General features: G+C 44.1%; 1 protein-coding gene across 1 annotated transcript in view; it reads right to left on the reverse strand.

Annotated features, from left to right (window-relative positions):
- The window catches only part of ACOXL (acyl-CoA oxidase like), a 315604-nt gene that overhangs the window by 140661 nt on the left and 154137 nt on the right, over positions 1–20806 (reverse strand). Inside the window, 1 exon segment of the mRNA XM_032653453.1 lies at positions 14582–14698. Within this exon segment, the coding sequence (XP_032509344.1) occupies positions 14582–14698 (117 nt within the window).

Below are 20806 nucleotides of genomic sequence, written 5' to 3' on the forward strand. Positions count from 1 at the left end.
AGCCTCTTCAAAAAGTGGTGCTGGGAAAACTGGACAGCTACATGTAAAAGAGTGAAATTAGAACAATCCCTAACACCATACACAAAAAGATACTCAAAATGGATTAAAGACCTCAATGTAAGGCCAGACACTATCAAACTCTTAGAAGAAAACATAGGCAGAACACTCTGTGACATAAATCACAGCAAGATCCTTTTTGACCCACCTCCTAGAGAAATGGAAATAAAAACAAAAATAAACAAATGGAACCTAATGAAACTTAAAAGCTTTTGCACAGCAAGGGAAACCATAAACAAGACAAAAGACAACACTCAGAATGGGAGAAAATATTTGCAAATGAAGCAACTGACAAAGGATTAATCTCCAAAATTTACAAGCAGCTCATGCAGCTCAATATCAAAAAAAACAAACAACCCAATCCAAAAATGGGCAGAAGACCTAAATAGACATTTCTCCATAGAAGATATACAGATTGCCAACAAACACATGAAAGAATACTCAGCATCATTAATCTTTAGAGAAATGCAAATCAAAACTACAATGAGATATTCTGACACCAATGAGAATGGCCATCATCAAAAAATCTAGAAACAATCAATGCTGGAGAGGGTGTGGAGAAAAGGGAACACTCTTGTACTGTTGGTGGGAATGTAAATTGATACAGCCACTATGGAGAACAGTATGGAGGTTCCTTAAAAACTAAAAATAGAACTACCATACGACCCAGCAATCCCACTACTGGGCATATACCCTGAGAAAACCATAATTCAAAAAGAGTCATGTACCACAATGTTCATTGCAACTCTAGTTACAATAGCCAGGACATGGAAGCAACCTAAGTGTCCATCGACAGATGAATGGATAAAGAAGATGTGGCGCATATATGCAATGGAATATTACTCAGCCATAAAAAGAAACGAAATTGAGCTATTTGTAATGAGGTGGATGGACCTAGAGTCTGTCATACAGAGTGAAGTAAGTCAGAAAGGGAAAAACAAATACCATATGCTAACACATATATATGGAATCTAAAAAAAAAAGTTTCTGAAGTACCTAGGGGCAGGACAAGAATAAAGACGCAGACGTAGAAAATGGATTTGAGGACACGGGGAGGGGGAAGGGTAAGCTGAGACAAAGTGAGAGAGTGGCATTGACATATGTACACTACCAAATGGAACATAGATAGCTAGTGGGAAGCAGCTGCATAGCACAGGGAGATCAGCTCGGTGCTTTGTGACCTCCTAGAGAGGTAGGATAGGGAGGGAGGGAGGGAGATACAAGAGGGAAGGGATATGGGGGTATGTGTATACATATAGCTGATTCACTTTGTTAAACAGCAGAAACTAACATGACATTGTAAAGCAATTACACTCCAATAAAGATGTTAAAAAAAAAGAATGTGTATTCTGCTCTTGCTGGGTAGAGTTTTCAATAAATGTCATTACGTCAAGTTTGTTAGTAATGTTGTTCGTATGATTTATGTCATTACTGGTCTTCTGTCTGTTTATTATATCAATTTCTCAGAGAAAAGGACTGATGTCTGTAACTATAATTTAGGATTTGTTAATTTTTCCTTTCAGTACTTTCCATTTTTGCTTCATGTATTTTGATGCTATTTCGTGGAATCCATACACATTTAGATTGTTATGTCTTCTTGATGAGTAGACTGCTTTATCATTATGAAGTGATCCTCTATATCTCTGGTAATATTCCTTCTTCTGAAGTCTATCTAATATTAGTATAGCCACTCCAACTCTTTTATGGTTAATGTTTGCAGGTATAAATTTTTTATTCTCATACTTTTAACCTCTTTGTCTTTAATTTTAAGTGGGTTCCTTGTAGACAGCATCTAGTTCAGTCTTAATTTATCATATCTAACAATTTGAAAATAGGAGTGTTTAAATCATTTACACTCAGTGTAATTATTAATGCGATTGAGTTTTAAACTATTATCTTGCAATTTTTCCCCTATTTATCCCATATGTTCTTTTCCCTATGCTCCTGTCTTCTCTTGATTAATTGAATAATCTTTAGTATTGCATTGCTGGATTTTAAACTGTGTTACTAATTTTTTTCCAGCAATTTTTCTGTGGCCTAAAACATGCATCTTTAACTGACCACAGTTTCCCCTCAAATACTGTTATACCACGTCAAGGATAATATAAGAACCTTACAACAATATATAATTCCTTTCCATTCTGCCATCCATGATGTCACTGTTGAGACAAAAATATATTCTACATGTTATAAATTTTATTGCTATTTTTGCTTTAAACTAACAATTTATCTTTTTTTCCTTATCAACATTACTGAGGATTGATTTATTCCCAACAGACTTCATTATTCAAAGTGCACCATGTAGAGAGTTTTGACAACTCTATGCACCCATGAGAACACCACCACAATCAAGCTACAGAATATTTCTAACGATTTTCAGAAAATTCCTCATCCCTTTTTGCAAACCATCCCTTCCTCCACCCCCATCTTCAGACAACCACTGATCAATCTTTGTCAGTATGGATTAGTTTGCATTTTATGCAAATGCGATTATACAGTGTATGTTATGTCTTGCTTCTTTCAATGAGCATATTGTCTTGAGATTCATCCATCCATACTGAGCAATGTATTGGTAGCTGTTTCTTTTTACTGCTGACTAGAATTCCATTCTATGCAATGCATAGATTACATTTCATTTGTGCATTCACTTGTTGTTGAACATTTTTGTTGTTTCCAGTTTGGAGCTATTACAAATAAAGCTGCTATGAAAATTCATGTAAAAATCTTAGAGGAGACATATGTCTTCATTCCTCTTGAGTAAATATGTAGGAGTGAAGTGACTGGATCATATGGAAGAGGTATTTTTAACTTTTTAAGAAACTGGCAAACAATTTTCCAAAGTGGTTGTACAATTTTACACTCCCACCAGCAGTGTATGGGAGTCCTAGTTGTTCCACGTGCCCGCCAACAAGCCATCTTTGCAGTCCTTTTAATTTTAGTCATTCTAGTGGATATGTCATGGTAATCCTCATGGTTTGAATTTGCATTTCCTGGATAACTAATGATCAAAGAACATCTTTTCATGTGTCTACTGTCTGACCGTACAATCTTCTTTTGTTAAGTACCTATTCAAATCTTTTGCCCATGTTCTAGTGGCTTACCCATCTTATTTTTAGTTGAATTTTATTTTTAGTGTTCTTTACATATTCTGGATAATACCCCATTGTCAGATATACATATTACAAATATTTCCTCCCGTTCTGTGGCTTGTCTTTCCTTTTCTGAATGGCAAAGATCAATTTTGGCTCAAGGTATTTACCATCTTCCATCTACAGAATAATCTTATAATGTCTAAACATCCTTGTTTCCTCAATAAATCCTGCACATGCAAAAGATGTTGCATTGGGCCTCATGTTACAGCAAACAGGAAAGACCATGCAACCTCAGAACTGAAGCCGTTGAGCTGCGCAAATTGAGAAAACGTGGAAACCACCATGTGTTTAATCGCACTTGGCTGAAAAGAAACCTAATCGTATGAAGCAACTACTATAAACAAAGAGCTTCTGCATTTATCATCTGACTTGATCCTCACAACGACTGTATGAAATAGGAAATCATATCCCCACTTTGCAGATGGGGAAACTGAGGCTCAACTGAGGTTGCATACCTAAGTCAAGGTCTCACTTATGTTAGGACAGAGCTAGGATTCAAACCTAGGGTTCTCCAGCCCTAAATACCACTCTCTTTTCATTATAAGTAATGTGCATATCAGTGCCCTGAGGAAGTTAATAACATTCTAAATTGATGCTAGAATATAGTCACCCATGCCCTGGGCTGTGGCTGCAATGCGAGGATGCTCAGAGAATCCCAGGCCTGGTCATTTAAAAAAATGTATATATGATTCCCCTCCGACCTCCCTAACCATAGACACACACACACACACACACACACACACACACACACACACACACACACTCCCCTAGATGTTCCCCAGGGTAAAAATGGGTGGTAAAGAAGAAATAATTCAGCTAAGAAAAAAAAGGATCATGAGACTCTCTTAGCAGAGATCTGGTAAGATTTCTTTGCAATGCTGGCCTGTGATTTTACTTAACACTGACAGGACATGGGCCCTGCTGAGGAAGAGCCGCCGTCTGCCAGACAGAGCGGTTCCCCTAGTGGCGTTTATCCACTATCACGCTCTCACGTCTGCTTGCCAAGGAGCTCCGAGAAACCCTTCTGTGTTCAGGGTGTGTAAGAGTCCAAGAGGCACATGTCTTAAGAAAGTCTGATACAAGAAACTCAGAGGGGCCCAGAGATAAATTGGAAAATAGGGATACTATGGCAAAAACATTCTTCATTTCCAAACCTGTTTACTTAAGTGAATGCTTCTAGAAACGTGAAATATTTCCTTATAGGTTATGTCCATTTGAAGAATCAGAACCCACCATCGAGGCAAGACTCATTAGAAATGCAGATGGAGTATCTCTAAAACAGTTAAGTCAGCAACAGGGCAGGATTCAATTTACAAAAATCTGTATTACATAAAAAGAGCAAACAAGACATTTTGGCAATAAGAGTTCAGGACTGTATTAAAATCACAGTTTGGTAGTATCATAAACAGTACTATAAATCCTATCAAATACTATAGGCAGTATTTGATATATAGTTATAGACAGTCTTCATTTGGTGAAGGAACTCTAAGGGGCTTAACTATCCTGAACCCCATTTTTTGATAAGGACAGGACTTTGGTGAATTTCTGAAACTATTAAGTATCATTCCACCCATTCATTTATTCAACAAATATCAGTGAGATCTTAGTTTGTGACAGGCACCGCTTTACGTAGGTGCTATGGAGACATCACAACATTGTACAGCAATTATACTCCAATGAAGATATTATTAAAAAAAAAAGAGAGAAATTTGTTGAGTTGTCATGAGGAATTAAATGAGTTACTCCATGTAAAAACCTTAGGACAGTGCCTGGTATGTGGTATGCAATTGAATATGTATTAGCTATTGTCTTAATTTTATCCTTGCAGGTGTTGGGCAGAAACAGTAGGACTGGATCCAATATAAAGACAGCAGCATGGCGGTGCTGTGGCCCCTCCTGGCCTGGAACCCAGCTTGGACTACTGAACTGCCCATCTGGGCTGGAATAAATAACAGGAGAGGCAAACCCCAAATACTCCTTTTGGCTGGCACACCACAGATATTGATTTATTTTTAAGTTGTTGGTCACTTTCTAAGCTAGGAAGTTCATTTTGGTAGCAAATCCCACTAGATGATTCCAAGCGGAGATTTCAGTGACCAACCGCCCTGGCTAGCCAGCCCTGGGCTCCACCAAGAGGGATGTAATCACACAAGGTGATTTCATTCAGTTGAGTTGAAGTATCTCATGCAGAGAGCCAGCACTCTTAGGACGTGGAGATGCCAAATTAAAAATCCACGATTTCTATGCTGGAAGAATTCATAACCACAAACCAAGAGTAATGGTGAAATGAAAAAAGGAGCCCGGGGGCTTCCCTGGTGGCGCAGTGCTTGACAGTCCGCCTGCCGATGCAGGGGACACGGGTTTGTGCCCCGGTCCGGGAAGATCCCACGTGCCGCGGAGCGGCTGGGCCCGTGAGCCATGGCCGCTGAGCCTGCGCGTCCGGAGCCTGTGCTCCGCAACGGGAGGGGCCACAACAGTGAGAGGCCCGCGTACCGCAAAAAAAAAAAAAAAAAAAAGGAGCCCAGGATGCTGCTCCAAGAAGCTTACAGAGGGCTCCTGATGCCAGGAGGAGCTCAGGGAAGAAGGTGACTTGGAGGAGATGACAAGCTGAACTGTGTCTCAAAGGATGACAGTGAGCTACCAGGTGACGGGAGGCAAGGATGTGAGGCGTGAGTGACAGGGCGCGGTGCGGAGGCTGCCTATAAGAAAGGCCGAAGCAGGGGTGAGGCTGAGCACAGGGTGGAGGACAGAAGACACTACGAGTGTTTGGGGGCAGCAGGGGCCAGGCAGGGGAAGGTGCCCTAAGGCCACATGAGGGAGTGAGTTTCATCCAATATAGAAGCCGCAGGAGGGTCCCAGCAGGCAGGTGAGAATTCAGATCTCATCTCGGGCCTCGTGCTTGCGGAGAACAGATTTGACGAGGGCCAGGCTGGACGTGCGGGCCAGGGAGGCAAGAGAGGAGCTGGGTAGGGTCCAGGCGAGATGCCAGGAAAGGTGAGCTTTGAGTGCTTTTAGTGCAGGGAGGAAAAATCACCAGAATGCGGTAACTGACAGGATGGGGGTGGGAAGTCTGAGGCATCTTGGGGGTGATGGCACGACAGCAGCTAACAGTAATCGAACATGTATTCCCACCACAGTCATTAATTACGGTCACAGTCTGTGAGTGAGAACAGAGGGCATCGGCTTGCAGGTCCAGTAAGACCCAGACGCCACGGGCCACGGGCAAGGCACTGGACCAGGATGCACGCAGGACACTGGGGCCTCAGCGGTGGGAAGCAGCCCCACGGAGGTTAATAAGTGACCGAAGGATGGGCACCCACAGCCAAAGGGAAAACAGGAATCCTCCCTGGCCACGTGGCCACCCAGGCAGGGCTGTGACCTTGCTGTTGGCTGCCAAGTCCTCAGGGCCCAGAGAGGGACCTGACACAGGTGGTGTGATGAGGGGACGAGGGCAAAGCTCTGCAGTTCTGAAGAGAGAGAGAGAGCAGGGGGAGAGCCCTGGCAGGCTCCTCAGGTGGCCGTCCGTCACCTGGCACAGATGCTCCCGCTGAGACAGTACCCTCCCCACTGAGCTGGCTCTGCCCGGCAGCTCGGCAGGCAGTGGGGAGATGGGTCCCACCTCTTCCAGAGCAAACAGGCACCAAAGGCCAGCTGGTTCTGTCCCCTCCTTGTCAAGGCTAGGAGAACATGAGTGGGGCGGGGTAGGGGGTTGGGTAGGGGGGAGAAGGGGGCTCACTAGGGGCCAAGCAGGTCCTTCCCCCTTCCCCCAGTCTCCAGGCTTGTGGAGGCGATGGGCACGGGAGGGGGTCAGGAACCAGGTCCACTTGCTGACCCACTATTGTCAAACCCTAGACAAGGCAGCACAAGCTCCATGTGGCAGGGACCACGTCCAACTCCAGCAGGAGTGCCAGACTCTACAAACAGAAACAGAGCACGCCCAGTAAAATCTGAATTTCAGATAAACCATGCATAATCTTTAGCTTAAGGGCACACTCCCTGTTGCAGTCATGGGAACATACTTAGACTACAAAGGTGTGCGTTGGCTACCTGAAACTCAGAGTTAGCTGGGAGGCTGTATTTTACCTGGCAGCCCTACTAGCAAGGTGCCGTAAGGTTGCTGAAGACACGAATATATGTGATGTGCCCTGGAAGAAGCTGTCCCATTTCACTTCCGTGACCTGTTTGTTACTGTGACGTGAAGCTCTATCTGTGCTTTTGTCACGTTAGATGGGAAGAGAGACAGGGCCACTGACATGGCTAGTGGCCTGTTTTTCCCACTCCAGCCACATACACCTGAATGTCCGGATGCTCACGAGTGTTTCTCTGCACTTGAGCGGGACCGAATGCATTGAACAAACATCTAACCCATCAAAACTCAAGTTACCCAGACCCTGAAACTGAAGCCAGTTGATTGGCAGAATTAGGTCCACGGGAATTGAGAGATGGGACCTATAACCAAGGTTTGATAACCTTAGTTTTTTTAAAGTGGGGTGTGTAGGGGGGAGAGGTACTTAGCATTTGTCATGTAACAACCAACTTCATTAAACTATTTCTTCACCAGTTGGAGGAGAGGCAACCGGCATGGTAAATGAGAAATAGGAGAGCTGGATTTTGTCACAGAAACACCAACTTCTCCCGGCACTGTTTCAAAACACAGACAACCTCTCCTCCCCCCATAGCTGAGGCACTTCGTCCTGGGGATTCCTTTAACCAGATTTTCAGTGGGTCAATCCCCTGCTGCCACCGAGGAGGCACAGGGGAAGAAAACAGAGCCACGAGGGGGACACTGAACTCGGCCAGAGACCACAGAAGACCCAGGGGGGTGAAGGTCAAGGAAATCAGGAAGGTCCCGGGGGCAATTAGACTGACAGCTTGGTGAGGGCATCTGTCTGATGTGTCCTGTTCAACACTGTCTCACCCATGCATGGCACATGGTAAGGGCTCTGTGATTTTTTATTTTTTACTAGTCCATTTCCATTTATTACCTCTCCTTTCTCCCTTGAAACCTAAACCTGGAACGGTGATCTCTACTTCTCTACTTCTCTGCCTTTGACGAGTATCTCCCTAAAATCAAGAGAAACTTTAATTTTTATTAACAGTGACAACACAGTTCTTACAAAATCCAGGTATATGACGCTTACATCAGTCTAAAAAATAACAATGGAGCTGAAGGAAAAAAACATGTTGATTCATATAACACTTTTGTTACATACAAATATGGGTGTATATAAGTGTATATATCTATAAACTTATATATACATATATACAAATATGTATTTTATACCTATATAAACTATAAATGAAGAACACATAGTGCCTCTTTGTTATGTGGTCTAGTAACTTCTCGTGTCATGGATTTGTAAATAGTGGATTAAGAAGTGAATGTATAGATAGCCTTGCCTCTTCATAATAGTCACAAGTTCTACAGGGCAAAAGATTCAAAGAAGAATTTTCTTTGCCTTTCGCATCCATGCAAAACATTCTTAGGTTTCACTGTCAGATTATCTTGATCCAGTATACATGTTCATGATAATTTAATACCGCTGCTTCTTAACTGTTAGCAAAATGTATTTCCAGGTCACGCTAGGAAACTCCCTAAAAAGTTCCTGTGGTTCTCAGCTCTGGCCGCTCATAAGAATCACCAAAGAGCTTAAGTACACACACTCTGCATTCCTTGGGATGCTCCCTAGACCAGGTGAATTCGAATCATGGCAGTGGGTGCACAGAGTCTGTAGTTTTTAAAAAGCACATCAGAGAACCACTGGAAACCAGCCTCTGTGTCAAGAAATATCTGGCTTAGTTGAAGCAAGGCTGGAAGGGTGAAGGCAAAAGGGGTATAATGGGGTGAGGGACACTTTGTAGAGAGTTAGTGACAACTTCAGATGGAATTGTTGAGGTTAAAAGAAATGTCACAGGGTTAAGATATAAAAGGACACCAGAGATTTTGTTCCCTTAATAGCAGTAAGAAGGAAAGTGGATAAAATAAAAATTGTATTTTCCCAAAGAACAAATGCTGCAGGGAGCCTTGATGAGCTGAATTCCAGGGAGGAACCAGCCCTTTTTAGTAGATTGGACATTGTGTACGAAAGAAACAGAGAACTTGAAGACAGATCCATGGACATTATCCAAATTGAAGCAGAAAGAAAACAAAGAACATAACTTCAGTGACATGTAGGACAGTATGAAGCAGGTTGACATCTGTATAGGAAAGAAAGAAAGAATGGGGCAGAAAAAATATTTAAAGAGATAATGGCCAAAGTATTTCCAAATTTGATGAAAAACTTCAACCCACAGATCCCAGAGGCTCCACAAACTCCAAACAGCACAGACACACGAAACCACAAAACCACACCTAGGCCAACATAATCAAACTCTGAACATCAAAGAAAAAGAGAAAATCTCAAAAGCAGTTAAAGTGGGCATATATGGGGAATATAGGGAACCAGCCAGAAAAATGATGGCTGTTTTCTCATGAGAATCAAGGAATCAAGAAGCCTATAGAGTGAGATCATTAAGAAGCTCAAAGAAAAATAAACTATCAACCCAGAACTCTGTACATATTGGTAATGTCTTTTTTAAAGAAAGGAGAAATAAAGACTTTCTCAAAAAAAAAAAAATTGGGAGAATTCGCTGCTAGCAGACCTATTCTACAAGAAATGTTAGAAGTTCTTCGGGCAGAACAAATATGGTATCAATTAGAAATTTGGATCTATACAAGTAAATTAACAGCGTGAGCAATTGAATAAAGGTAAAATAAAATTCAATTTTACTGATTTTTAATTGCTCTAAAACATAACTATGTAAAAGAAAAACAGTAGCAATATATTGTGTGCTTGCAGCATATTTAAAAGTAAATTATGTGACAACAATAGCAGAAAAAGGGATGGAAGGGAGGAATTTGGAATATACTGTTTTAGGTCCATACACGACAGGGGAAGCAGTATAATAGTTCAACACAGACTCTAATTCAGTAAAGATGTATACTGTAAACGCTGGGTCAACAAGGAAAATATTTCCAAAAGTAGTATAAATAACGTCAATCAAAGAGATAACATGGAATAATAAACAATATTCATTTAATCTAAGAGCAGGCAGAAAAAAAGGAAAAAGAAACAAAAAAAACAGATGGAAAAAATAAAAATCAGCTATCAATGTGGATTTTAATCCAAACATATCAACAATCACTTTAAATACAATCGGTCTAAACACACCCACTAAAAGTCAGAGATTTTCAAGTTGGATAAAAAAATCAAGACCTAACTATCCTCTGTTTTACAAAGAAACCCACTTTAAAAATATAGACAGGTTAAAAATGAACGTATGAAAAAGACGTACCATGAAAACACTAAAGAAAAGGAACCTGGAGTAGCTATATTAATATGACAAAATAGACTTCAGGACAAGGAATATTTTCAGGGATTAAGAGAAAAATTACATAATGATAAAGGGATCATTGTCCAAGAAAATATAATAATCCTTACATGTATATGCATCTAAAGAAGTCAAAATCCTTGAGACAAAAACTAATAAAACTCAAAGAAGAAATGGACAAATTTATAATTATAGTTGCAAATGCCAACCCCTTTCTCTCAGCCATTGATGGAACAAGTAGGCAGAAAATCAGAAAGAATGTATATAGTCTGCAGAGCACAACCAACCAACTTAACCTAATTGGCATTTATAGAACTATCGTCCCAACTATAGCGGAAAATATATTCTTCGCAACGTGGAATGTGTTAGATGTGTGTGTGTGTGTGTGTGTGTGTGTGTGTGTGTGTGTGTGTTCTGGGCCTTAAATTTGAAAGAACAGAATCCTTCGTAATATGTTCTTGGACCATGACAGTACTTCCAAATAACCAAAGCAGTCAAAGCAGAAGTCTCAAGGAAAACTGTGAACTATTTTGTACTGAATGAAAATACAACGTATCAAAAGCAGAGGGATGCAGCTAGAGTAATGTTTAGAGAGAAATTTTAGTACTAAATGATTAGGCAAGAAGAAAGGTCTCAAAGCAGTAACCTAACCTCTCACCTTAAGGGAGAGTGAGAAGAAATTAAAGCAAAGCAAGTGGAAGGAAAGAAATAACAAACATTGGAGGAGATATCAAGAAAATTAAAAGCAGAAAAACGGTAGAGAAAATCAATTGTATCAAATCTGTTTTTTGAAAAAGCAATGTAATTGATAAACCTATACAAACTGATGAGGGAGAGAGAGAACAAAATATCAGGAATGAAAGAGACGAAATCACTACTGATTCCACAGACATTAAAAGGATGATAAAGGAATACCACAACCAACACTATTGCCATAAGTTTGACAAATTAGATGAAGTAAATAAAAATCCATTCAAGAAGAAACAGGTAATCTGAAGAATCCTATATGTATTAAAATCTACAAACAAGATTGTAGATCAACATACTAAAGTAAATCCTATTCCCATATACTAGAAATAAACAATTTCACCAAAGAAAAGTAAAATGCTTAGGTATAAATATAACAAAATATGTGCAGAAGCTGTGTGCTGAAAATTACAAAACACTGGAGCTAGAAATCTAAGAAGACCTTTAAAAATGGAAAGATACATGGTGTTCATGAATTGGAAGTCTCAACATTAAGAAGTCAATTCTCCCCAATTTGATCTATAGGTTCAACACAATCCCAAGCAAAATGCCAGCCATCTTTCCTGTAGATATTTACAAGATGATTCTAACACGTTTAAGGACAGGCAAAAAGGAATGAGAAGAGTCAAAACAATTCTGAAAAAGAACTCACATTATCCAATTTCAAGACAAATCAAAATTTAAAGCTATCATATCAAATCAGAATTAAAAACTATTGCTCTGATCAAGACACTTTTAAGAGAATAAAAGCCAAAGCGACAGACTGGGAGAAAATAGTTGCAAATCACATATATGATGCCAAAGAATCTATCCAGAATATAAAAAGAACTCTGACACTCAACAATAAGAAAATAAATACCCCAATTTAAAAATGGGTGTGGGAGTTCCCTGGTGGCACAGTGGTTAAGAATCCGCCTGCCAGTGCAGGGGACACGGGTTTGAGCCCTGGTCCGGGAAGATCCCACATGCTGCAGAGCAACTAAGCCTGTGCACCACAACTACTGAGCCTGTGCTCTAGAGCCCGCGAGCCACAACTACTGAGGCTGCACACCACAAATACTGAAGCCCGTGCACCTAGGGCCTGTGCTCCACAACAAGAGAAGCCACCACAATGAGAAGCCTGTGCACCGCAACGAAGAGTAGCCCCTGCTCGCCGAAACTAGAGAAAGCCCGCGCACAGCAACAAAGACACAACACAGCCAATAAATAAATAAATAAAAATAACTTTTAAAAAATGGGTGAGGAAAATATACAGATGGCAAATAAGTACATGAAAAGATACTCACTCAATGTCATTAGTTATTAGGGTAATAAAATTGAACTATTAGAAAGACCAAAATAAACTAAAATTAAAACAAAGCAAGACAAAACCTGATCATAACAATGGCTGGCAAGGATGCAGAGCAATTGGAACTCCCATATATTGCCCAAGAGAGTGTAGAATGGTCCTACCTCCCTGAAAAACAGGTAGTTTCTTATGAAGTTAGACATACACATACCCAACACCCAGCAAGTCCTCTCTAAGCACTTACCCTAAGAAAAATGAAAAACTTGTGTTAGAATATTCACTGTGGCTTATTCATAGTAGCTAAAAGCCTGGAAACAACCTGAATGTTCATCAGTGACAGAAATGGATAAAAAAAAAAATGTGGTTTATTCTCTGAATGTTACTACTCAGCAATAAGAATTAAACTCTCAACAGCATTGAGGAACATCAAGACATTCCACTGAACGAAATAAGCTGGACACACCCACAAAGACACACTGTATGATTCCATTTATATGAAGGTCAACAACAGGCAGAAAAGGCTATCGGGATAGAAATCAGAAAGGTGGTCGTCTCTGCTGTGGTGGTGAGTGGGGCAACTTGCAGAGGGGCACGAGGGAACCTTGTGGAGTGATGGAAATGTTTTAGATTCGGTTTAAGTGTTCATCACACCAGTGTATATGTTTGTCAAAACTCACTGAGCAATAAAATCTGTGCATTTTACAATATGCAAATTCAACCTCAAAAGACATTCAAGAATATTTTAAGGAAGGTGTTAGATGTGAGTGATTTACATTTTCTTCCAGGTGGCTTGGATCAATCTTAGTGCTGCTACCGAAGCTCAGTCTGCAGGATTCACCGTTCACACACCCCGGTATCCCAGTGTTGAGCGCATAAGGGCAGAGGGGCGCCCGCCCAAGCTCCTCCCAGCCAGGCCAGCAGCACCGAGCAGCCCCACAAGCCAGCAGCACACTAGAGGCAGCATCTCTCCAATCACCTTCTTTTCATAAACCCTGGCACCAGCTTACCCATTGGCGCGGTCAGTTTCACACACACGCCAGTTCTAAGTTATTCAGAAATTAATTCTCGTAGTTCCCACAAGAAGCAGGATTGCACAGGGAGGAAAGAACACAGATAACGGTCCAAAGTCTGGAGTTACATTCCCAGTCCACCCACTCCTGGACCCTGTGATCTTAGGCAAATCTCCTAATTTCTGATCTTTACCATGTGGTAATGACCCACAACTGCCCAGGCAATGTCTAGGCTTATGAGACAAAGATAAGAAGAGCCAGCTGTAAAATGTGAAGTTCTGTGTGAATTTACAGTATTATTACTGCTCTTTTTCTTTTTTTTGTCACGGTACGCGGCCCTCTCACTGCTGTGGCCTCTCCCGTTGTGGAGCACAGGCTCCAGACGCGCAGGCTCAGCGGCCATGGCTCACGGGCCTAGCCGCTCCACGGCATGTGGGATCTTCCCGGACCGGGGCGTGAACCTGTGTCCCCTGCATCGGCAGGCGGACTCTCAAGCACTGCGCCACCAGGGAAGCCCCTATTGCTCTTTTATTCAATAGCCCGCCACCATATGTACACACCTTGACCTATTTTTGAAAATATTAGTATAAATTAGAACCGTTTTCACAGGTAGAGAAATTTCAACTGTTTGAGTCTGTTTCTTTTAGAAACTCTGGAGAAGCGTCAGTTCGGGTCTTCCCAAATTCTTCGTGGACCCCATCATCAGGATATATGGACTACCAAGATTCAGATGGCAAGTTTGACCTGAGCACTGGATTTTTTTTTTTTTTTTTTTGAGCACTGGATTTTAACCACAGACTCTTTCGTGTTCACAGTTAAAAGTAAATTTTAAAAAAATAAAAAAGTTTTTACAAAAGAAAAGAACTGAAGCCCCTGCCTGCCTCTCTCTTCTGCCTCCTATTAATGCCAGAGCCGCAAACTCACCTCAAGAGGGCAAACCCCCAGAGGCATCTCACCTGTTGGCGAAGGTCAGGGCCAAGGCCGTGGCCAGGTGAGGCATCAGCCGCAGGATCTGTGTTTGGTGCTCAATAATCTTGACCTCTTCCTTGGCTTTGGGCCCAAACTGCCTCTGGCTAGAGAGAATCAAGCAGACACAACTTTACCAAAATCCAATAGGCAACATCATCCCAAACAGCCATTTGTCTTTCAAATACTTCAGATACAGAATGCCTCAGTCTCCTAAAATGTACTTAAGATGGCAAAAGTTTCTGAAGATAGTCCAACAAAAAGCTTTTCAGCTGCTCTGGAAATTAACCTTCCCACCATGGAATATTTTTAAAGCAGGGTATCTATTTAATACGCAGAGTAATTTTTACTCCTTAACATTTATGTGGCATTTTATAGTTCCTAGTGCACTGAGATCATTAATTATTCAGCTTTACTAAGTTCCTGACATAATTACTAGGACAGGAGTGATACCCTAGAACATATTTCAAAAGGACAGTCTCAACAAGGAGGCCACACCAACCCCGGTGCTTCTGTCAGATTTGCAGGTGGGTCATTATTTTCAGCCCACCTAAATCCTCCCCTGCAGTTCCTCGTGCAAAAGGTGTTCTCCACATCCTTCCTTAAACCCCGTGCCCTGTGGACAGCACTGCCTTTCGCTCTGATGCAGCTGCGTAGGGGTGAACAGAGGTCCTCCTCAGAGCAGCTTGGAAAGTGGGGTGGGATTGCCCCCAGGCATCACCCGTGGGTTAATCTTACAGAATCCCGCGGCTGCAGAAAGCACAAGCCCCGCCTGTCTAGGTCACCCCCCTGCCCCATGCAGGCTGATGCTCTACAATCCTGGGCTTGGCAGCCTCCCTTCTGTGAACAGCTCCGATCTTAACGTCAATTTCTGAAACATTTCACACACACACGTGCACACATATGCAGACGTACGCACACAGGTGCCCATCGTGCTAGGTTATCCAACAGGCAGGGCGAACCTGTGCTTCAGACGCCAATGAAATGAGGATGCCCATCAATCACTCAACGAGAGAGAGGAAACAGCAAATTTTTAAAAATTTTGTTTGATACTTTCTGGGTCATAATTGCATGCTTTAATGTTCTTCCTATTTGTAATTAAAAGGAGGGTACCAAGATCTTTTTAGTTCATAAAGCATCTAGAATTCACAACCTGGCCATCTCATGTGGGTGGGAGGCAGTGAGGACAGACCTAACAACAAGCACACACAGGCACACTGTGAGCGCAGGCTCGTTTTCCATGAGCATAGCTTCCCCAGACGCCATCTAACCACCCCACAGATAGTTGTCTGAGGAACATGACCCCACCCTGCCTTTGCCCATGCCCTCCGTCCATCCCAACCACAGCAGGGCACAGTGCCAAAGGAGCCTGACAGTCCGTAGGAAAACCTCCCAGCTTTTTCCAGATCATCGTGAAACCAATAAAACAGTCACAGACCCAATAATGGTGTCACCATAATGTCGGGTCATTCTACAAACTCCATTTGTACCCACTCTCTTAACTTGCATTTTGAAATGCTGTGTTTCTACTGGAACTTTTCCTATGGTCGTTGTGGCTAAACTCTTCTCCACCGAAACCAGCTATTGCCACATGTGATTCACTCCCCTGGGGGACATCTGCAGGCCTGCTCGGTGCCAGCATCACCCGAGGCGCAAGGCATCTCCCAAGGTCAAGAAGGCTCAGGCCTGGCCACGGAGCTCACAGCCTGAAGCTCACAGCCCAGGACACGGACGGAAGCAGCCCAGGTGGCGTGGGCAGGGAGAGCCTCGCGCATCCCTCCTTCCCATCACCCCCTCATCCCACCCTGTCGGTCACCAGTATTTCCTCCTTTGGTGCCAGAGCATCATTGCAGGAAGCATCACCCTCATGGCAACAGCAAAATAAGGGACCGATCACAGCGCCTTTTAGGTTTTGTTTTGCTGAAAAATAATGATGAGAATATACTTTGAGACAGTATCCCATCACGTTTTCTGATTTTGTGTGTGTAGTGCTGCTCTTGGCCGGCACTCAGCAGGCGCTCGATATTCACTGAATGAATGAAAGAATTAATGAGTTTTGGCAACGAGGAAATACCAATGAAGCACCACAGAGTGGTTCACTCCGACCTCACAGAAGGTCTTTGGATGCCAGATCTGACCCCTGACCTGCCGTGCCTCAGTTCCCCAATGGAGGAACACCTTGAAATCACCCCATTTCCTCTCTGAGCCTCACGATTCAATTGGGGTGACAGGAGAGCAGAAAGAGGCCACCGAGGGTTCACACAGCTGGCCTCTCAGTGCCTTTCCCTGTGCTGATAGGGAGGACGGAGTTTAGCTAATGCATTGCCAAGCGACCAAGTGACTTCACAACAAGGATCTGCATTTCCAGGCTTTCTTGAAAACAAAGAAGATCTGGCAACGCTGGACCCCATTCCCATGATGGGATTCCCTGGAGGTCTGAGGCCGTCAACCCCTCCACTGGGGGCATGGCCGCCCCCCACGATCCCCAGAGCCCTCTCCACCCGCCGACGTTACCTGCAAGCCTGGGAGGCACTGCATTTTCAAGCCCTGCCACGGTGGATTTCTGGTTTTCATCCAGAATAAATTTACATCAGCATCCTAATTTGTTAATTAAGTTCTGTGATTACGATACACAGCCAAGCGGAGTCATTCTGTAGGAGTCTAGGAATTCATTAGGAGAACTCCTAAGGGCAAAACAGCCCTGGCAGCTCATACAGAATAAAATCCAAATGCCTCAGCTTGGCATTCAAGACCTGCTTTGGCCTTACTTGAGGGTCCCAACTGTTTCCTGCTAAGCCCCGCAGACGCCTTCCCATACTGGGCCTCTGTCCAGGCAGACTCTCTGCCTGCAGCCAACCTCACCCCTAACTACCACACGTCCTATTTTTGGTGGCTCAGCCCTCTCCTCCCACTGAGACGTCCTCCCCTCTCTGGACTCACCCCTTCAAACACCAAACTGAAGCCATCAAAGCAGGCAGCTGCTTCTGCCCAGACTGCCCCGAGCATTTCATCTGTTACTCCTCCCACATGGGAGCACTTTTCCCTTTCATGCTGGCGCTGTGTGCACCTGTATTAACCACATGTTTTGATGCGTTGCCATCTGGGCTCTTGCTGACCCTGGAGGGACTGCCCCTCCCAAGACACGCCAATTCCTTGAGGGAGCAAAGGATTACATCTTTCATTGCCAACTAGCCAATCCAGAGCCCGCATCCCTACCACCTCCTTCAGGGGCTCTTTCACTCTGGGCCACTGTTCCCCTGCCCTAATCTCCCCCTAGCCAGACCACTAGGACAGCCCCCAGGGCCCCCAAACCTGCTGAACTCATTCAAACTAGCCTAAACCAAAAAAATCCTGAACCTGCTTGGCGTGCTTATCCTGCCTCACCCACGCCTTCCCCCAGTAAAAGCTCCTGTCCTCACTCCCTCTGACTTCTGACTGTCCCTGGTGCCTCCCCAGGTGGCCCTGCATGGCATGGCATCCCTCCATCTCTTGGGAACTGCAAGTAACAAGCTATGTTTTCAGTGGCAGTGGGCTCCTGATGTGTCGTCTCCTGTCACCATACCTAAACAATTAATACAACCTATGGTTTTTTGGGGTTTTTTAATTTATTTATTTTTGGCTGCATTGGGTTTTCGTTGCTGCGTGCGGGCTTTCTCTAGTTGTGGTGAGCAGGGGCTACTCTTTGTCGCAGGCTTCTCACTGTGGTGGCTGCTCTTGTTGCACAGCACGGGCTCTAGGCACACGGGCTTCAGGAGCTGTGGCTCGCGGGCTCTGGAGCTCAGGCTCAGTAGTTGTGGCGCACGGGCTTCGTTGCTCCGCAGCATGTGGGATCTTCCCGGACAAGGGCTCGAACCCACGTCCCCTGCATTGGCAGGTGTATTCTTAAGCACTGTGCCACCAGGGAAGCTCCAACCTAGGATTTTAAAACAGCACCTGGGGCCAAGACTCACAGCTCACGGAGGGTAGGCCTGTTCTGTCTTCAGGTGCCCCAGCCTGGCCAGGTGTGAGTGGGCGGGAGAGACTGAAAGCAAGGTGACAGATGTAGTGTCCTGCCATCTCCCGGCAGCAACACACCCAACTCCTCCAGCACCCATCCCTCCACATCTCTTTGGAATGTTCGCTTGTTCATAGATGTTCTGATAAAAGCCCAACTGGCAGACACTGGAGTACTGAGTGGGAGCCAGTGGGCATTTACGACAGCGATGGAGCAACTAAGCAACTAAGATGACGAACCCACCCTGTCCTTATGCCCAACAGCCCACCCACTGCTGGCTTGGGGTTGGGTTTTTTTCAAGAAAGGAACAAATGAGTGGGCAGAAGGCAGGCAGCACCCACACTCTTTCCCTCCCTTTCTCTGGCCCGAGACACTGATAGTTTCCCAAGCACCGAGCCAGGAGGTTCTCATGGGCTTCTCACCCTTGAAATGTGCTCTCTGGCTTCTCCAGGGGAAAATATCAATATGACACTCAAGGCTAATGACCCTTCTCCTGACCAGAGATGCTGCCAGAGTCATCCCTAAGACTGCCACCATCAATCCCCAAGCCAGTAGCCTGGTTCCAACAGAGGCATCAGAGAGAGGCGGCCTCAAGACTCTGCTCTGAGAGAACTTGGCCGGAGGAGGTCACCCTCTTATTTACACACTCAGGCCCCAGTCGACTTCACAGAGGGCTGGGATGGTCCAGGCCAGTCCTCTGGTTGCCAGCATCTTGGCACACTGCCCTGAGCACAACTCACAGGACCACAATCCCTGCAGCTGGCCAGCAATTACTGCCTGCCAGACGTTTTTACTGTTCCAGTTTATGATCTATATGGACACAATATTCTTCCTGTCCTTTTCCTCCCCTGGGTTACTATTTTTCTTTAAAAACCCATGTAAAGGCTATATTTTTCTCTGTAAACATAATTTTTATTTCAGGGCCGGAAAACAGCCCCAAAGTCACTGAGCTCAAATTTTTCATGGTCTTTAAAGAGAGAAAGTGGTGTGTGTGCATCACAGTACCCATGTGAGAGGGCTGTGAACGATGCCATTTAAAATGATAGATTTGAGAAGCTATTTCTGGATTCCAGCAACTCATAAGGACTGGAGGAAACATTTATTTTGGGGTTGTTTTATTTTGTTCCCACTCAGTTTTGAACACGGCCGCTTAAAGCAACATTCGTGGAAAGTGACACAGCTATTAATCACCCACGCAGCTACTGCACGCGCAGCCTCTGGGGAGGGCCGGGCTGCCTGCCTCCCCAGCTCTCCCTCTGGTCTCTTCTCCCAAAGGAGGCCAGTGGCCTACTAAAAAGATAATTGCTTTGCGTGTTTCTTGCTCTGCAGCATCATTGCATCAGCCTGCTCTGAATGACAGTCAGTCAAAGTGGAAGGAAGAGAGTTCTGTGGCTGGGCCTCCATCCTTGATCCTGAGATTTCTGGGGGTGCAAGCCGGTTCACAGGCATCCCTGCTGCCAGAGGACAGAACTCTCCTCCTTCTCTGTCAAAGGGCTGACCTCTGTGGACAAAAGCTGAGCAGATTCCTCAGCCCCGGCCACACTCCCTGTGGCCACCTGCCCTCGTTAATATCTCAGCCACAGAGGGGATTCAGGGAGCCCGTGAGTGCCCCAGAGGTGGACCGCTGTGCCCCATTCTCACTGGCCCCAATGGAGACCCCCCAGCCTCTCAGAGAGCCCACAGCCCATCTGTCCCTAACTCTCCCCTTCTTTGGGATGATCCTGGACAAAGAAACCCAGAGGGAAAATATGTTACAAAGCAGGATATTTTTTTAAATTTTTATTATAGTTGACTTACAACGTTGCGTTAGTTTCTGCTGTACGGCGAAGTGTATCAGTTACACATATATCTACTCTTTTTTAGATTCTTTTCCCATATAGGTCATTACAGGGTATTGAGAAGAGTTCCCAAAGCAGTATATTTTAATGGCACCGGTTGGACCCAACAGATTGGGTTCAGCTGGCCGGCTAGGATGTAAAAACCTGGCTACTTATTATCCAGTAATGCGTAGAATAGACACATGACTCCCAGCCCCAAGCCTCACCAAACCCAGTCCCAACGAACCCAAGCTGGGGTCAAGTTTGGGATCACAGAAGGGGCTGGGCTGCACACAAATTTAGCTACTTTTTTTTTTTTTTTAAGTTGAACATTTACTAGTTTGCCCTGGGGCTCTGACAAAGCAATCCTGCCTTAAACATCAGGTTCCACATGTGACCTCCAC

The sequence above is a fragment of the Phocoena sinus genome, chromosome 13 (assembly GCF_008692025.1).
Source record: "Phocoena sinus isolate mPhoSin1 chromosome 13, mPhoSin1.pri, whole genome shotgun sequence".
Classification (NCBI taxonomy): Eukaryota; Metazoa; Chordata; class Mammalia; order Artiodactyla; family Phocoenidae; genus Phocoena; species Phocoena sinus.